The following is a 17,817-nucleotide window of genomic DNA, read 5'->3' on the forward strand; positions in this document are numbered from 1 at the left end:
TGCCTGATATGAATGGAGGTTTTTTCCCTTGACTTTCCATGCCCGAGGAATCATCTGGTCAGTGAATAGCTGGTTAACTGTTAAGGAGCAACATGCAGATGGAATGCCCTGTGAACTGGGATTGGTGGCTGTCCCGTGGACGGTGCTGAGTGTTCTCAGATTATTTTCATGTGTTAACATATCGATCCCTGTGACCATTAATCCCCCAAGTGACAGAGAAGGAAGTGTCAGATCAAAGGAACAAAGTTGCATGTTCAAGGTGACAAAGCCCAATATGTTCTCAATGCAAACTCAGTAGATCGGTGTAGAGCTGGGCCCGCAAGCCGATGTTCTGCAGTCTGAGCCAAAGGCTCAGGGCCAGGTCAGGGGGAAGGTGTGATGCAGGCTTCCCATTGGGGAGCAGGTGCAGAGAAGGTCAGCTGTGGGAGGTGGTGATGGCAGAGCAGGAGCCTGGGAGCTAAGCAGGAGTGGGATGACTTGGCAGAGAAGTGTAACGGGGCATAGTGGGGACCCCAGGAGTTGAGGGGGGCTGAATTGGGATGCATGGCTCAGGAGAAAGCTTTAGCTGTTTGCAGGGATGAGACCTTGTGGTAGGGATGCTGGGCCTGGGCTGCGACGCAAAATCAGGCAGAAAGTGCACCAAGGGTTTTGTTTCTGGAACCTGTTCTTCCCAGCCCTTTTCTGACTCTGAGAACAGAGCCACAGAGCTTTATGTGTCTCGAAGCCCCTTGACATTTTCCTAATCAGGAAGTCTGTCGTTCTTGGATGGGGGCAGTAGTGAGCTACTCCACTCATGTCTTCTGTGTGACTTCTCACGGAAGCCTGAGCGCAGCAGGCAGTTCAAGCTTTCACTCCATCACCCCATCCCAAATGCGTGTTGTCTGTTCTGGAGATAACAGCGAGGGAGACCCTGAGAAGACACAGGCAGCCACGGGTCCTGTCCCTCTGGGACTTGCTGATACCCTCCTGTTCCCTGAGGACACAGACACAGAATCCTGGCATGTTCATAGAGAGACAGAGAGCAGCAGGTGTGTAGAGCAACTATCCCATGACCTTCCCCTGCAGAGTCCCTTGGTCTGCCCTCAGTGCTGCTTTGAGGAGGTTGGTCTGTTAGTACGGAGACTTCGGCAAGATCGTGAACCCCAGGAAACTTATTTTAAAGCCTGGAGTAGAAGCAATGTTCCTCCGGGGATCAGGAAGGCTCCTAGACTCCAGTCCCTGTATCAATCTTGAATTGGATTAATGAGAGGGAAATGGTCTGGTGCTCCCAGGAGAGCTGCAAGTCTACAGCAGAGAGTGGGTGCGGGTGATCCCGGAAGTCTGCAGCAGAGTGGGTGTGGGCGATCCCGGAAGTTGGGTGTAGTCCCCCAAGCCTCTCTATTCCCACTTGCTCTTGTCAACTAGCTGCCATAGACTCTTCTGGGAAGCTTGCTCCTTTGGCTTTTGATTCTACTTGAGAAATAGAACACAGAGTGGGAGTGGCTTCTTTCCTGGATGCCCCGCCCACCAGCATCATCATCTGTCTGTTGCTGTCTGCAGTAGGCATTTCCTCATCTGCTGGGGCGAGACTTAGGTCTACCGTGACACACTGGCTGGTGGCAGCTAGCCTCATGTGCAGCCCCTCCTCACTGTGCAGCACTGGATTCTCAGTCTCACCCCACTGTTGGCAGCATACAGTGCCCTGGCAAGGCTTGTCTTCTATGATAGTGACCAGTGCCACCTCCCTGTTCACATGGACCAAGAAACAGATGACAACTGGCACAGGACAGTATTCAGACCCAGGGCTTGTCAGACAGACACCCTCTGGTAGCACACGATTCTGGGGTTTAGGAATAGAGTTGCAGGGCATCATGGGTGTTGTCAGCATCCCAAGCCCTGGCAGTGGGGCTTGCCAAGAAATTCTCTGGAACTGTAAGTGAGGTGAGCTTTGAAGAGGTAATGGGTTTCACCATCAATGGGTACCAGCTGCTGAAACTTTTGGACTGGGGCAGTAAAGCCCTTAGGAACTCTCAAAAGGAGAAGGCAAAAGCCAACACAGTATGCTTACCAGAGGGCAGACATTGTTCAAAGCACCTTACTATACCTGGTGAGTTAAAGACAGTTAGAGAAGTGGAAATTGAGGCATAGAGCCTGTGTCACAGAGACTTCTAGGACGTAAGTTCCACTCTCAGTGACACGATGCTATATTTAGTCTCTTTATAGCTTTCTACTTCTTGGGTTCCCAGAGTTGGATCATGTAAAGCCTGTGGGATTTAAAGCCATTGAAGACTTGAATGCATTGCCACCTTCAGAGTGGGGAAGACCTAGAAAGCTGTGATTTTTGAAGTACAGGGAAACAACTGAAGCACTCTGCTCAGATGAGGGGTAGGAGGGAGGCAGGCAGCCCTGTGCCTTGTAGAAAAGAGGGTGGGCTCAGCATAAGTGCCGACATGGAAGCTTTAGAGAGGCTGGCTTCATCATTTCACACTGAAGACTATTCAAGGAATACAGTGGCTTGAAACAAGGTGGGCAGCTTTGGGTAACACTGAACTTCCTGTCCCTGGGGATGATCAAGCAGGGATGGCCTGGGAACAGAAGTATTCTGCTCAGAAAATTCCTGTTCCAAGTGGGGTGGCTCTGGGTGATGTAAGAGGTCTGCTTCATCCAACATGGGCTGTAGGTCTGGCCTTCAGGGTAGGTCAAACAGGGTGTGAGCTCACCCAGATGTCAGTGGGAGGACCAAGAAGATCAAGGAATCTTCTTCAATTGACAGGAGCAAGAGACAAGGATACGCCCCACCTGATCAACAGGTATCTCCAACCTCCCAGTAGGTGTTTGTCTAAGATCTTAGAACTTAAGTTGGGGTCCTGAACTGGGGTGTCCTGTGCTTAATTTTTTTTTTTTTGCTTTTTTGGGGGCTACTTTGATGCTCAGCTTACCCACCTTCACAGATTCATTTTTGGCATCTAGATTTGTCCAGAATTCTCTTCTTGGCCAAGCAGGGGTGGCCTGGGAATACCCAGCCAGATTATGAACAGCATTGCATGTTCTTAGTCTCCAACCAGACCTCTTGAGTGGCCCTCTTCCTCTGTATCTTCCACACAGCTCTTCAAAGTAGCAAGTTCTTGGGAGGCCAGGCCTCCCGCCATCTCCTCAGTTTTTCCTCTGAACTGCCACCCAGAACCACTGCTCCTTTCCCCGCTTCCACTGAGAAACTGGGTCCTAAATCTGCTTAAGCTGGAAAGCTGTGCAGCATAGCTTCTCGGTTCAGATGATATCGTAGGAGTAAGGCATAGTGGGTGGATCCACAATACTTAGGGTCTGGCCTACATCCCTGAAATATGGCCACTGGCTCAGAAGTGTGGGTCCCTTGGAAAAGGGGGTGTGGCAAGGTGAAAAGGGTATGTGTGTTTGTGTGTGTGTGTATGTGTGTGTGTCCCCTAGAAAGTCCTGGTTTCTGGGGAGAGCATGCCATGTCTTTTGCTTCCTGGATTTCTACTCCCTTCCTAGGTACAGGGACTTTGAGCTGCTTTGAATTCTTCCTCAGAAGTTATGGGCATTCACACACGTGCAGCAGGTTCCTTTAAGAGACATGTGCTTGATTTCTGTAGATATACAGGGAGCAGAAACTCTGTGCCCTGTTAGGCAGCCCTGTCGGACCCATGTGGTTGGAGACTTCCTGGGAACCTTTGGAAGCCCTTGGCATCTTCTGTAAGCTCTTGTATCTGTCTTGCCATGAAAGGTTTCTAGAGCTTTACAATTTGTACAGGGACACAAACAAACAAACATTGTTCCTTCTTGTCTCTTCTTGGTCAGCGGGAGGGTTGGTGCGCACTCCCAAGCTTCCTCATTTAGGAAACTCCATCTGGCAGCCGAGAAGATGGGGACAGATTATCCTGATTGTCTGGATGCTGAGATGAGTCATATGTCCAGGACACAGAGGCCACAGACTGGGAATTCAGGATGATATGACAAGTCCTTTTCCTTGTCAGCCAGGACATTCTTAGCAAGAAGACAAGATGCCTCAAATGCCCTGAGCACCTGTTGACTGAGAGGAGGGCGTCTATTCCAGGGACCCTGTCCTAGTCTGTTACCCAATTCTGGCTTACTTTGGTTTCTTTTCTGTGGGCTGTAGGAGCTGCACTGACAGTGAAAGTTTAAAGATCTGCTGTGTGTGTGTGTGTGTGTGTGTGTGTGTGTATGTGTGGTGTGTGTGTAGTGTGTATGTGTGTGGTGTGTATGTGTGTGATGTGTATGTATGTGGTGTGTATGTGTGTGATGTGTATGTATGTGGTGTGTGTTCATGTTTATGCACATGTATGTGGGTGTATGTGGAGTCCAGAAGTTGATGTCTGGTGTTTTCCTTGTCTGATTTTTTTGAGACAGGGTCTCTCACTGAATCTTGCTAGCCAGCCAGCACCAGAGGTCTTCTTGTCTACTCCCAGCAGTACACACTGCTAAATAAATCCATTTTAAAAAAAACACGTGTGCTGAGTCTTTATGCGTGTGTGATCAATACTTTATTGATGGCAGCCATCTTGCAAGCCCCAAAGTTCTGTTTTTGCAGGCACCAGAGACACTCAGTTTTGTTTATTCTAACTGGATGCTACTGGGAACCTACATGGAATCTCTGTTGTTTTCTAATGTGTCCCTTCACTAGCAGCTCATGGAGAACCCCTGCTGTAGGGGCTCTGAAGCTGTCCCCACCCCTTGCCTGTCAATCACCCGGAGGAACTTCTTAAAATGTTTGGAAGTCTCTCATGGGGCCCAAGGAGTTGTCTTATCTATCACAAGCTTTCAGGGCCTGTGGGTGCCAGTTAGAGGAGAGCAAAGATCTGGTTCATGTGGTCATTTCATGGATTTGAAAGCTGAGGCTCAGAATACAAACCCCATTGGTCCACGGCCATAAGTAGAACTCTGCTCTTTCCACTTGCATAAAAAAAGGAGCCTTCTTCATTTTTAAGCTTCACTTCCTAAGCGGGCTCAGAGCTCCTGCAAGACCCTAGCACCTTAACTTCCTCCCACCCATGGATGGGAATGAAAGACGTCTTGTCCAGTCAGAGTCCCTTACTTCACAGCCTGAATGTTCACTCTCTGGAGAGGTTTCCAAAGTTTTGTTTTTAAACCTGACTTATGGATAGCGTACTTTCTTTGCAGGAAGTATTAAAAAATCATCCTTGTCTTTAAAAAATGGGCGTGGCACTCTTTAAGATACAACTATGCTTTTGTCCTTCTTGGAGCACAGCTAAATCCACTCAGCAGTCAGCTGCTCAGTCTCCCCTGGCGAAGTCTGGGAAATGCTTTCTATTTCTCCTCTGCTATCTCCCAAGAGAGGCCAAGTTCCAGTGCCTTGGCTGCACCTTGGTCTCCCTGCCTCTCAGAGAACCCCAAAGTCACTCAGAATGGGGCTTGAAGTGTCAGGGAGATTCCCAGTGGACAAGGACACCAGGGACTGGACTGCGGCCAGTAGGATCTGGTTTGAGAGTCTAAGGCTGTCTCCACTCTGTCCCCTCCTGCTGGCGGGAGGGCAAAATGCCATTCTGGGGACAAGGCCATCATGGCGACAGGGTGTAAAAGTCTCACTGGGGCAAAAGGAAGGCAGAGTGTAATGAGAAGTCGGGGAAACTGCCTTTTATAGGCAGTTCTTTTCTTTTCCTCCTTTCACCCAAGTTTTACTCCCAGCAAAAAGTGTTCCGGCAAGACATCGGGTCTGTCTGTCGGTGGCACTAGGGGCAGGCTAGTGGCACCGCAATACCCCTTCCCCCATCTTGCCTGCAAGTTGCATGACCTGCATTGGAATCCACAGGGGGGCGGGGGAGAATCCTTTCAGATCCTGGATGCTGTTGAATTCAATGTATTTTGCTCCCTTGCCTGCCCTCACCCAAGCTCGGGGAGGAGAGCGCTGCTTTCTTCTGCGTGTGAATGCTGTAGTGTGTCTGCCTGCTCGGACTCCCCTAACCCTTTCTTCTCCTTTTCCACAGCAAAATCTCAGGCTTTCTCAGGAAATAGCTTGCATTTGGCATATTTACATTTGCATTTTATTTTTAAAACAATCCTATCAAGGCAAAAAGCGGGGGTGGGGGGATATACTTATCTCCCAACCAGGTCTAAACTTGCCTAGAAGGCTGCACCTGTTTTGAGCCCCTACCAGGAAGGGGTGTTTGTGGGGGATGGAAAGAGGAGGTTCTGTGCCCCCCAAATCATCCGGACAGAGCAGTCTGCCCGCCCTTCACTAGGCTGCCAGCTTGGTGCACCCGAGGGCTGAGCCCAAGAAACTGGCCTCCGACGGTGCTGGCGTGGTGCTTGCCAAAAAATGCCCTTCGCATCTCAATTTCCTGGCCGTTTCTTTCCCTTGCATCGCTCGCCCTGGGCCACCTCGGTTCTCCAGAGCAGTCCTGCAGTCGCTCCTTCCCTCTTTCTCTCCCTTTCTGCTCCCTGCTTCCCCAAGGCGGAACCCAAAACTCACCGCCTAGAAGGAGCAATAGGCTTGGGGGCACTCAGTGCGCCATGCCCCGAGGTCCCCTCCCAAGCTGAGCCCAGCTCCCGGGACTCTTGATTACCCATATGAGTGTCATTCAGATCTAGGTCTGCACGTCTGCGGCCGATGTCCCTGGCTGCCTCGCTCGGGGTTCCTGTGCGCTCCTGTTCCCGTCACTGTCCGCGACTCAGAGCCCCTCACCCAGGCCGGGGAGGACCCCGGGTCACCTCGGCCACGCTCATTTTGCTTCCTCCCGCGGAGGAGATTGCAGCAAAACCGGGCAGCACAAGGGCCAAAAAGTGGAAGGGAGAACGCCTTGCGTGTCGCTCAGCCAGCTTGCCAACTCTCCCTCCCCAACGCCGACCCTCGGAATCCCAACTGCAACTTTTCCTTTCCGTCTCGTTTTCCCCTCGGCTGCAGCAAGCGGGCGCGGGCGTGGAGCGGGCGGGCAGCGGCGCGGCTGCGGGTGGCGGTACCGGCGAGAGCCGAGAGCCGGCGAGTGGGTGGGTGGGTGGGGAAGCAGGAGGGAGAGGACGGGCGGGGAGAGAGAGGGGTGTGGGGAGGGGAGGGAGGGGGAGATTCCGCTCTCCTGCCTCTCCCAGCCCGGGCGGGGGGCGGGGGGGAGGAGGCCGCCAGGAGGGAGGGGAGGTGGGAGGGGAGGAGGGAGGGAGGGAGCCGAGGAAGACGCTCCGATAACCCGTGCGTTTCGTAAGGCTCGGAGCACTTGTACATTTCTGCAGGCGCGTAGCGAGCCATTCGCGGCGACTGCTGCAGCTCTGACTGCATCTTCCTTCTCTTCCTTCCTCCAGCTCCGCGCGTGTGTATGTGAGTGTGTGCGAGTGTGTGTTGCAGGTGTGTCCGTTTTAATTCTGCCCAGGAGGTGGGACTTGGTGACTTTAGCACCATCTTTTTTCTTTTTTTATTATTATTATTTTTGCCTTCCCACCGTCTGTTGTTGCAACCCTGCAAAGTCTTGGAGTCGGAGAGCGCGCCTCGTTTTCAGAGCTCCTGGACCCCGCAAGCCGGCGAGCGCCGAGCCGGCCACCATGCCCGGCAGACCGCGCCACTAGGCGCTCCCCGAGGCTCCCACCCGGCGGCGGCGGCCGCGATGGTTTCCGACGCTGAAGGATTTTGCATCTGATCGTTCGGCGTTTCAAAGGCAGAGGCCCCCCTCCCCCTTTCCCCCTCCCTCGCTGTCTTTGTTTCCTTCCCCCCCTGCTCTCCCCACTCCCCCCACCCCACCCCCCTCTCCTCTCCTCCTCCTCCTCTTTTTTAGAAGCAGCGATCGGAGATGGATGTCTCTCTTTGCCCAGCCAAGTGTAGTTTCTGGCGGATTTTCTTGCTGGGAAGCGTCTGGCTGGACTATGTGGGCTCCGTGCTGGCTTGCCCTGCAAATTGTGTCTGCAGCAAGACTGAGATCAATTGCCGGCGGCCGGACGATGGGAACCTTTTCCCTCTCCTGGAAGGGCAGGATTCAGGGAACAGCAATGGGAACGCCAGCATCAACATCACGGACATCTCAAGGAATATCACTTCCATGTAAGTCAGGCGGCCGCTGCCCAGCCCGCTCCCCCCCAACCCCCGCCCCAGCTCCGCGTCTCCCTCTTGCCCGCCCGCGGCCCGCGAACCGGCCCTGCGCTCCCCAGCTCGCCTCTGTTCGCAGCCCGCCGGGTGCGCATCAGGCTCGCCCTGGCTCGGGAGATGCTGTAGGGCTGCGTGTTCCAGGTGACACCAGCCCCAGCCAGGCGTGATCCGATGATGCTGATGGGTACCTCTCCCTGGAGAGGACCCTTCCGGGCAGAGTGCACAAGGGGCCCAGCTCCTGTCCCCGCCCCCACCCTCTGCAGGCTCGTTTCGAGGGTGCGAATTGGGTTCTTTGCCCCCCACTAAATAGCAACAGTTTGGCCACGCTCAAGTGGAATAAAGTAGAGGCGGCTCGGTTTCCTGACAGGCGGTGGCAGATAGCGGCCGGCAGAGGCAATGCTTGGCTGAGGAGGGAAGGTGACAGATAGAGACTGCTTGAGAACCAACTGAGATTTCTTTCTTTCTTTTTTTTTTTAACTGTTTCCTTTTGGAGACAGCAAAACACACCAATAAGTAAACAAGTTGGAAGCTGGCTTCTCCCGAGGAGACTTCGGACGTGTTCAGGCCGTCATGGACGCCTACCTCTTTGCTTTTCCTACCCCCCTCCCCGGGCCTCCTTCTCCAACCCCATTTTGGGCATTTCCGAGACACCCCCCCCCTTCCCACCATCATCTGCATCTGGGCGCCTACAGACCCTTTCCTGGCTTGGGCTTCCATAACTGCCCAGGATAATTCTGAATCAGGCTGTTGGAGGGAGAAGAGAGAAGAGGGCCTGGGTTTGGGGAACGAGATTTCTCTCACAATTCTGCGGTTCCGTTTTTTTTTTTTTAAATTATTATTTTCTTTTTCTTTTCTCAAAAATTGAACTTTGCATGGCGTTTGGCTGGTTTGCTCCGTCTGAGTAGGACATGGTGTAGTGGCCTGCTCCTTTCTTCTTGTTGTGTTTCTTTGGTAGGGACCGGGCCAGAGGCCTGTGAAGGAGTGAAAGGGAGAGCTTGGGCACCAGGAGCCTGCTTGGCTTTCTTTTATTCTTCAGCTAGGTGACCACCACCCCTCCGACCTCTCTGCCCCGGGGTGGGGGTGGGCGGGAAGGAGAGGGGTGTGGATAGCCTGGGATTTTCAGAGGGAAGCTCATTGTTTTTTGCCCCTGTGCTCTCATCCCTTGGGAGCCCCAGAACTAGGTAGGATGGTGGCCAGGCTCTGAGGGAGACATTTAGGGTAGCTCTTTGCCTTGGGGACAGACTAGAGCAAGAAGGGACCTAGTGTGCTGTGGCTACTGCCCTCTCAGTATCCCGTCCCCCTCTTGCCTTTACTCCTCCAGTCATTGCCTCAGGACTACGAAGCCTGAAGGAATTGCAGTCAGGCTCTCTCCAAAGCCCACCAGCTCTCTTGGCTTAAGGGAGCCGGCTTGTGTTCTTGCAGCTTACCCTTTGAGGGAGATGGACAGCCCAAAAGGTATTCCTGCCTCCTGGAGACAAGCCTGACCCATATCTTAGCTCTGCCTTTCTCTCCTGACCACCTCCAGGCTGGTCAAGGATGACCAGATAGACAGCCAAGGGGGCAAGGGGAGGGGAGAGGAGGGCAAGGGAGAGCCCCTACCCACTTGCAGGCCAGCATCTGTCTGGGGAGCAAGGCCTGGAGGCATATTGTCTCAGGGAAGCTTGGGCTTGAATCTGGGGTCCCCTGGGTTGTAGGGATGGATGAAAAGAGCTTAGTGGCTTGTGCTCTGGAGCTGGGCATGGAGATTTTCAGGTGATTTGATTGGATGTGCCAAGGGTTGGAGAGTTTGGGAGCCAGTGAGCTGTCTCTGCCTTGTTCTCCGCTCCAAGGATGTGTATATCCCTGGGAACCCTCAGGGAGGCAGGATTGGTCACAATCAGATAGGCTCTTCATGGTCACGAAGAGGTGTCACACCTCTCAAAATGAGGTTTGGGGAAGCGGTTCTATAAGGAAGAGTAGGATTAGTTGTTCCTGGAGACATTGGTGGGAGGAGGGGACACAGTTGGCCTCTTGTTCCTTTCGGGGCTAGGAGGATCCCAGGAGAGTGCCTGTGGAGATCTGAGCAGGGAGACTGGGAGTCCCTCAATGCGGATTGGGCTCTAGCAGGCCATCAGGACTCTCTCCTAAACCCATCTAATATCGAAGAGTAAGTGGTAGGAAAGGTCAGAGGTCAGGGGTTGGATGACCCTTCCTCACCCCATCTTCCCCCCAGTGTCCTGTTATGCCTGTGTCTGGTATTGACTAAACTTAAGGAAGGGCTCAGACTCCCATTCCAGAGGGAAGGAGTCTCATGGAGGGAGAGGAATCCTGTTCATCCAGGGAAGAACATGCCCTTGTCCCCGTCTTACCCTTTAAGAAATGGAAGAATAAGGGGGAAAGTGGCTTTCCCAAGCCTACTTTCTGATCCTAGCACTGAATCCTGGTCTGGCCAACACATATCTCAGGTCCCCAACCCAAGGCTTACTGGAAGAGGTGGGGCCTAAAGAAAGAGGAGCACAGGGCAGGGGAGGGTCCAGCCCTGGTGTGGCCTGGAAAATTGTCCTTCAGATTTATATTTCTAGAGATACAGGGTCAGGAGGGGGCATTGCCTGTCAGCCTGGGGCTCTGGGTGATGATATGCAGCTAAACAGATTCTTAGCATGGAGAGATGGCATCTTCTCAGGCTCTTCTAAAATATCTGTCCTCTGAGAGTGAACTCTTTGTGCTGAGTTTTTAGATAGACAGGGTTTTGTTTTCTTGTGGCTCTAATTCTTGTGGTATCATTCGGAGTGGTGGCTGTGGTCATCCAGAGCTGTGGGTAGAAGAGACTCTACCCCCTGGGCTACCTTGTTAATACAAGGAGGAAATCAGCAGCAAGGCATCAGGGCAGAGGGTAGACTTTACCTCCATCTGGTCATAGACCAGGTACTCTAAAGAGTCCTTCCTGTCTTCTGTTCCCTTTCTCTTCAAAAGGACAGTCTCTTTTGCTACTGTAACTCTTAATACACCATAAACTTATGGTCCATAGGCAGCCACACCCAACTAGGCTCTGACGTCACAAAGGCAGGAGGGTGGTGGCCAAGATGGTGTGTTGTCTAGGCTGCCTCCTTAGGCCGGACCTACAGGGTTGTGTTGGCTTGGGATCGTGTGTCTTTTGAATGGTGGAAAGAAGATGGATGTAGAGACTGTGGCATTGCTGGGTTAGATATTCTTGAGATCGTTTGCCAGGGCTAGCAGAGACCATGCACTCTGGACTGGAGCACTGAGCCGCCATTTGTATATCAGCCTGAACTGCCTCAAGGTGCCAGGTGTCTGGTGGGTTTTTAGTTTCCTTTATTTCCCTTTCCCTCGGAGACACTCAGCGGACTGAAGGGGTCATCTGGGGGCTCTGCTCTCTAGGCTTCTCTATTTTAAGGAGTGGGGTGGGTGACCCAGCCTTGACAAAGGCTGGTGAGAACTAGAATCTTAGCTAACATATGAACCAGGGCCATAAAGGCTCCGCAGCAAAGTATTCAGAGCCCCAGGATTGGGGTTAAGCCTTGAAATGGGCCTTGGATGTTCCATTTGAAAGCATGAGGTAATAGACCCTGGTTAGGGTTATTTCCAGGATGAAAGCTGGGGCGGTGGACTTTGGTGGTAAGATTTTATACTGAGGCCAGGTTGTTATTGGATGTCAGTATCTTCTATGACCCAGAATCCTCAGCTCCAGTATACCTGGCAGGCTGAGCTTCCCTTTGGGGGGCCAAAGACATCAGCGCTGAGGCTACCTAGGAACTGAGAACATGATAGTTTGGGTAAATCCAGTAGAGCCCTGGCTATAGCTTTGAGAGTACTTGTATCGTGGGCCCAGGAGGGTTGATTTGAGTCTGGGAGATTCCTTAGGGTCCTGTAGGGTTCCAGCTGCACTCTGTGGCCTGCCTTGAAACCCTGCCCAACCTTGCTAGCTGACCCCTCCTGTCTGGAAAGGATGGTGGCCCCAACTCCAGATGAATCTTGAGTACATGGTATATGATTATCCGTGGCCCTTTCTGCCTATGGCCCTTACCAGTGTTGTGACATTTTCTCCATGACCTGGAGTCCCCATCTCAGGTTCTCCATTGAGAGGCTCTTGCAGGGCTCATGTGCCTTTGGTTGGGGGACAGTGGCAGACTAGGAATAAGAATGGAACAGGATACAATGAGTTATAAGATGGCTTCCCCCCATCTCTCTTGAGATGTTCTGGAGGGCTACAGACACTTCAAACCTGTAAATCTAACTATGAATCCAGGCCATGGGTCAGAGTGTCCCTTCCAACCTGGACGTCTGCCCTCTCAGCACCAGGGAATATCGCCCAGGAGGGTTAGCCTCCTTTAAGGGTCTCCCTTGTGGAATTAGAATGACCCTGTGACCCTGTGATACCACTAAGAGTAGGGCACAGGTGAGTCTACCCTGGCTGTGGGAATCTTCCTTCCCCAGATCTAGAAATGTCAGGTTAACCAGAACTTGGTGGAATTTGTGACACAGAACACAATTTTTCATTAACTGCCTGGACCAAATGTGTGGACCTCTAGATTGTTTTTAGGGTCCTTAGCCTTTCCTTAGAGGTTGGGCAACTGACTCTATGACCCTCATTCCCAGCCCTGGGCTGAGGCCTAGAAGAGATGTCCTTGCTAAGGTGTCCTCCATTTGCTGGAGGGAGGCAGATCCCACTGTGTATGGAAAAATTAGAACATCTATCGCAAATTATTCTTGCTGCCTACAACAGGAGAGATTTAATATTTAATGTGTGGATTAGAGATATCCAAGCATATGATAATTTAATAAATATGAGTGTTTGGGGCTTGTGAGATATATTTTTTATTGATAAATCATGCATAAACCTAACAACATGGTGCCCTTGTTGCAAGTGGTAGACATTGCATTTGGAGGGGACTGGACAGGAGAGGTGACTTTGGAATCTGTTCTCCTACTTTTTACTCAGTTCTTTGCTGAAGGCATTTGTTAACTGGTATGGATACATGGGATATAAGATGGGACCAGGCTGAGTGGGCCCAGGAGTGGTTCCTTTCTCTATCACAGGTTTCACTGCTGGTCACATCCCCCAGGAGCCACACTGTCACTCAAATGATGCCTTCAGCAGTGGACGCATCTCCCCGGAGTTGCTCATTAGCCATTTGTGTCACAAGTCCCAGTTTGCAGTTGCTCAGGTGTTTTTTTTTGCAAAGAACTATTTGAGTTGTATAAGCAGGGCTGATTATTCCCATTTTACAGATTCATTAACAAAACAAAACAAAACAAAACAAAACAAAACAAAACAAAACAAAACAAAAGAGCAGAACTGGAGTCTTAGGTTACCATAGAGTTTCCAACAGAAAGGACCAGAGGTGTTGGGAGAGCTGGTAACTCTTCCTCAGTGCACCTCCACTGCTGGTCTGCTTCCCATGGCTCCATTGTCCTTGAGTTGACCCTCTCATTAGCTGGGTACCCTATTGACCTGTTTCCCTAAAGGGAAATGTGGAGGACTTTCTGCTAGAAAGGTCTCTTGACCAAAGAGCAGCATTACAGAGCTACTCTGCTCTTATAACTTGGAAAGGGGAGCTGAATGTTGTATATCTGGCCCAAGCCTGGCTTGGATGGCGGGTGTGTCATCCAGATCTGCTGGTGAGCCAGAGTGATAGATAAGCCAGAGTCAAATGTCACTCTCTGAGCAATATTCTGGTCTGGCCTTTGCTTTGGAAAACATAAATACTTGATGGTGGGTCATGGATACAGGCTTCCTTAGGATGGCCTGTGTCATCAAGAGTGACAATTCAAGTGGTTCCCTCCAGTGAGAGATCTCTGGAGTCTTCCCTCACTGGAGGACGGATCACCAACATTTTTGCTTCTCTTGAGTGTAAGGTAAGGCTCCGTAGAAGTTGGAGCAGAGGGTGGGGTAGGGACCAGAAGACTGTATGCATGGCCTTCCTCGTGTTCCCAAAGATTTGGGGCCTTGAGAACAAGGGACTCAGTTGGGTTACTTAGAGTATCGGGAGACATCTTTTTCCAGTGGCACTCCCAGGTGCTTGGTGTGGCCTCCTACACTACCCTGCCTCCTGTTTTGGGGGAACTTTGCCAAAGCCAGAGTCTCCTCCATTCCTGTGTCTCCCTCTGGGGCAATGTTTCCAAATTCAGGGTCCCCAGAGGCAGCAACTATGTGAAAGCTGGCAGCCCCAGGGCTCCTTGGAGCCCGCAGCCCACGCCAATTAGAAAGAAACTCAGAGGGCTCTGCTGAGCTATTTACATGGATGGCTGGGGGAATGGGGCACTCAGCAGGTCTGGGAGTCCTTCTCCCTGGCCTCAACTGTCTCTGCTGCCTCTGCCTGGCTTGTACCGCCACAAAGAGTCATCTGGTTTAGGGTGGTTGAAGATTCAGGATTCTAATTCCAAGCATTAGACTTGGAGATTTGGGCAATTTCTGTCTCTTGTTGCTCTCCCCAGCTGGGCTTCTCTCTAGCTGTGGACAAATCCCTTTGCTCCCATGGGCCTCAAGTTTCTAGAAGAGCACTGTTAAAACTCAGTGTACCGCGTCATAGCATGGTGAAGAGAAAACCGTCATGTGACCACCACTACTAAGAGCCAGCTCTTACTGAGTGCTCAGTAACTGATCACAGTATCAAGTATTAGATAATTGATTATAGTAAGGACTAGATAAATGATTATAGTTATCATTTATTCAACACTTACTGTATCCCAGAACACTGCTCCAACCCTGTCAATTAAATATATACTAGTCCTGTTTACAGATGGGAAAACTGGGTCTAAGAAGGACCTTGATTTCATATTTAAATCTGGCTTTTGAATATTAAGGTGATTGTCTATATCCTTCTGTATGCTGTGGATACATAAATGTGATTACGTGCCTAGATATACAGGCACACATAGGTGAATATATTACTATTGTGATACATTAATAATAAAATAAGAGGCTGGACATGGAGTCGAGGTTCTCAAGGCTTTATTTCACACCTTTCTAGTTCTGTGGATGAGAACTACCCTGGTTGGTAGTGCAGGGAAGGCTGGCAGGATGCTCATGAGGATAGTGTTTGCAGAACAACCAAGCCTCAGACAGACCTCTAATGGAGAGGGAGGCTTTGGTGGGAGGCTTTGGTTTCTCTCCCCATTCTGTTCCCAAAGTGCTGCCCTTCCTGGGGGGCTGTGTCCCACCCACCCTTTTTCCAGGCACCCTTAGCCTTCCCACATCGATAGGAGCTGGGTAATTTCTCTTAGAGCTTCAGGGTATCAGAACTGTCTTCGGATACAAGAGAAGGTATGTGGTGGGGAATCTAAAGAGCTGGTCAGCTGGAGTTGGCAGCCAAGGTTGGGAGTCGCATCCCTGGGTAGGGAGTCCTAGGTACTCCTGGGCCTCCATTTTTACTGTCTCTGTGAATCGGTAGTCTTCACTGCTCCAGCCCCTTCCTCTTCCTAGACTTTTTGTGCCTCTTGCTCGGATGATGTATCTATCATCTCTCTCCTGTAGGGATAAGCTGTGAGCATGAGAGATGACAACCATGGAGACAGCCGGAGAGTCCTGCACAAACATTGCTGGGCAAACCCTATTGCTACCGCCCTATGGTTGTGTGGACTTGCTACATCAGAGACCCTCTCTGGCCTCAGCTTCTGCTCCTGCAGTGGGGTTAGCTAATTTGTCCTTTCCCGCAGGGTCACAGGGCACTATGAAGTGGGTGGTGTGACCTACCTCCTTCACAGGCTCTGTGAGGAGTCCAATACCATGTTGGTTGTTTCTGTTTCTGGATGTCTGGGAGGACTTGAATTAGGCAGAAGATCAAGACTTTGAACCATAAATCAGGAAAAGGAGGTGGAGGATAATTTGGGCTAGATCCAGTTTTTTCAGAGGAAGAACTTGGCAGACAGATGAATTGATATGTCCCAGCCCAGTGAGCTAGGAGCACAAAGCACACAAGGATGCTGGGGGCCTTGCTGCCCCAGGTCTCCTCCCACTGCCCTTTGGTGTCTGCACCCGAGGCTCAGGGATTGCAGGGGCAGGAAAGATTCATGAGTTTCCCTGGAGAGAGAAACGAGACTCGAAGTCCTAATACAGGCTTCCTGAAGCAGTACGCTGTGTTGTGCATGCATGAGTATCTGGGGGCGTCTTTGTACACGCACAAGTGCCTCTCCTCAGCGTTCCCTGTGCATCACCGTCTGAGGTAGCTGTAAACAAACTTTAAAGCCACTGGCTTATTGCTTGCTGAGATTGTCTGTGTGTAGACTCCTGGTGGCCACAAGAGGGCAGCATGATGCACGAGTCGATTCTTGGTGGTTTTACCCAGGGAGAGCTGGAGCCGGGATAGTGGCAAGTTGATTGCCAGCCTGGGCTTTTGGAGCCTGCCAGGAGTCGGGGCTAAGCTTCTGGCAGGGAGGGATTCTCTGTAGAGCCGTCCCTACTCTGGTTCTATCTGTGTGGTCTGGGATGCGAGGCTTCCAACCTGGGTATTTTGGCTTCTCCCTGGGAGAAGCTATAGGGAGTCTACTATAGAGGGAACATCCTCTTCCCCCTCATCTCAGTCTCAGAAGCAGCAGGAGTGAGCATAGTTTTGGCATAGTGGAAATGAACTAAAAGGGACATATGTTCCTGCCCAGGAAAATCCCAGGCTTGATGGGACACAGAAAGTTGGTAGTGACACTGGAATCAGGGTCTTGGAAGAAGTGAGCTTTACTCATCCTGTTTGCTCAGGCTGTTGGATCTGCTGGTCAGAGCATGAGCATAGCTTTTACCTTTTCCTGCCCTCCAAGTCCTGTTTGGCAGCCCCTGAATGCCAAGGAGATGCTCAGTAAACACGGCACTCTGCCTCTTTCTAGAGGTGGGAGCTCGGTGGTTTATGTTAACCCCGCCAGACCCTGGGTGAGTGTGCCTCAGCAGGTATGAAAATGTCTTGCTATCTAGTCATCTTGTTAGCGGTGGCCTGCTGTGAATGAGACTCACTGGTCCTTCTCTGTCCCCAGGCCGTCCTGTGTTTGAGCAGGATGTTTGATTTCATGTGCTCCTGAGTCCATCAGTGGACTTGTCACCAGCGCTCGAAGCTAGATCATTTGCTCTGCGCTGAGCTGGAGGGCCCGGGGCAGCTCACAGCTGCCTGGCCCAGGGATACAGATGAGGCCCTCTTTCTTGTGACCCGTCTTTGCCCACCAACTTCTTTCTGAGCAGTTTTTCAAGGCCAAGTCACTGAAACGCAGGAGCGGGTTGGGCATTTCCAGCACCCTAAGCGAGCCCAGTCCTTTGCATGAAGGACCTGATTGTGACCTTGCCACTTCTCTGTGGTAACCTGGACTGGCTATTTATTTATATTTTTTGGCCCTTTGTTTCCTCATATGAAAATGATGATGATAAAGAAGAGCCCAGGGTTGCTCGTAAGATTGCAGCGAGGATGTATACAGGGCGGGAAAGGCTCTGGAAGATGTCTTCCTCCCTCTTCCCGTCAGAGCACCCCAGACTGACATCTTCACGAGCAAGGGTATTTCCATGCCCTTCTTCTATTCTTCCCACTTCTGGTATTTCCCACATCCTGTTCATTTCACACACCCCTACAGACTCATCTTCTCTTAGGCGGTTCGGTTAGAAGAGTTCCCACGAGTTTCTCCCAAATCCCCCCATGAAAGTGCCCAGCCTTTCTGTTGTTCTTTTCCCTGAGAGGTGTCTCTGTGTGACTTCAGGAGATTCGGGGCTTTGCTGCCTCTGTTGCCTTTGGATCCAGGCAAGCCCCTCAATAGCTCTGAGTCAGAAATTGGGCTGTGAGGTGCCTTTGCTGGAATGGGTACCCAGA

The 17,817-nt window shown here is 51.4% G+C and overlaps 1 protein-coding gene across 5 annotated transcripts in view; it reads left to right on the top strand.

Annotated features, from left to right (window-relative positions):
- The first annotated feature begins 7,748 nt into the window (after positions 1-7,748).
- Positions 7,749-17,817, top strand: part of Ntrk3 (neurotrophic receptor tyrosine kinase 3) — a 375,670-nt gene continuing 365,601 nt past the window's right edge. For all 5 annotated transcript variants that reach the window (XM_052160417.1, XM_052160425.1, XM_052160432.1 and 2 more), the window contains exon 1: positions 7,749-7,996. In XM_052160417.1, the coding sequence (XP_052016377.1) occupies positions 7,749-7,996 (248 nt within the window). The remainder of the gene's footprint in view (positions 7,997-17,817) is intronic.

This window comes from Apodemus sylvaticus, chromosome 1 (assembly GCF_947179515.1).
Source record: "Apodemus sylvaticus chromosome 1, mApoSyl1.1, whole genome shotgun sequence".
NCBI classification, from domain to species: domain Eukaryota; kingdom Metazoa; phylum Chordata; class Mammalia; order Rodentia; family Muridae; genus Apodemus; species Apodemus sylvaticus.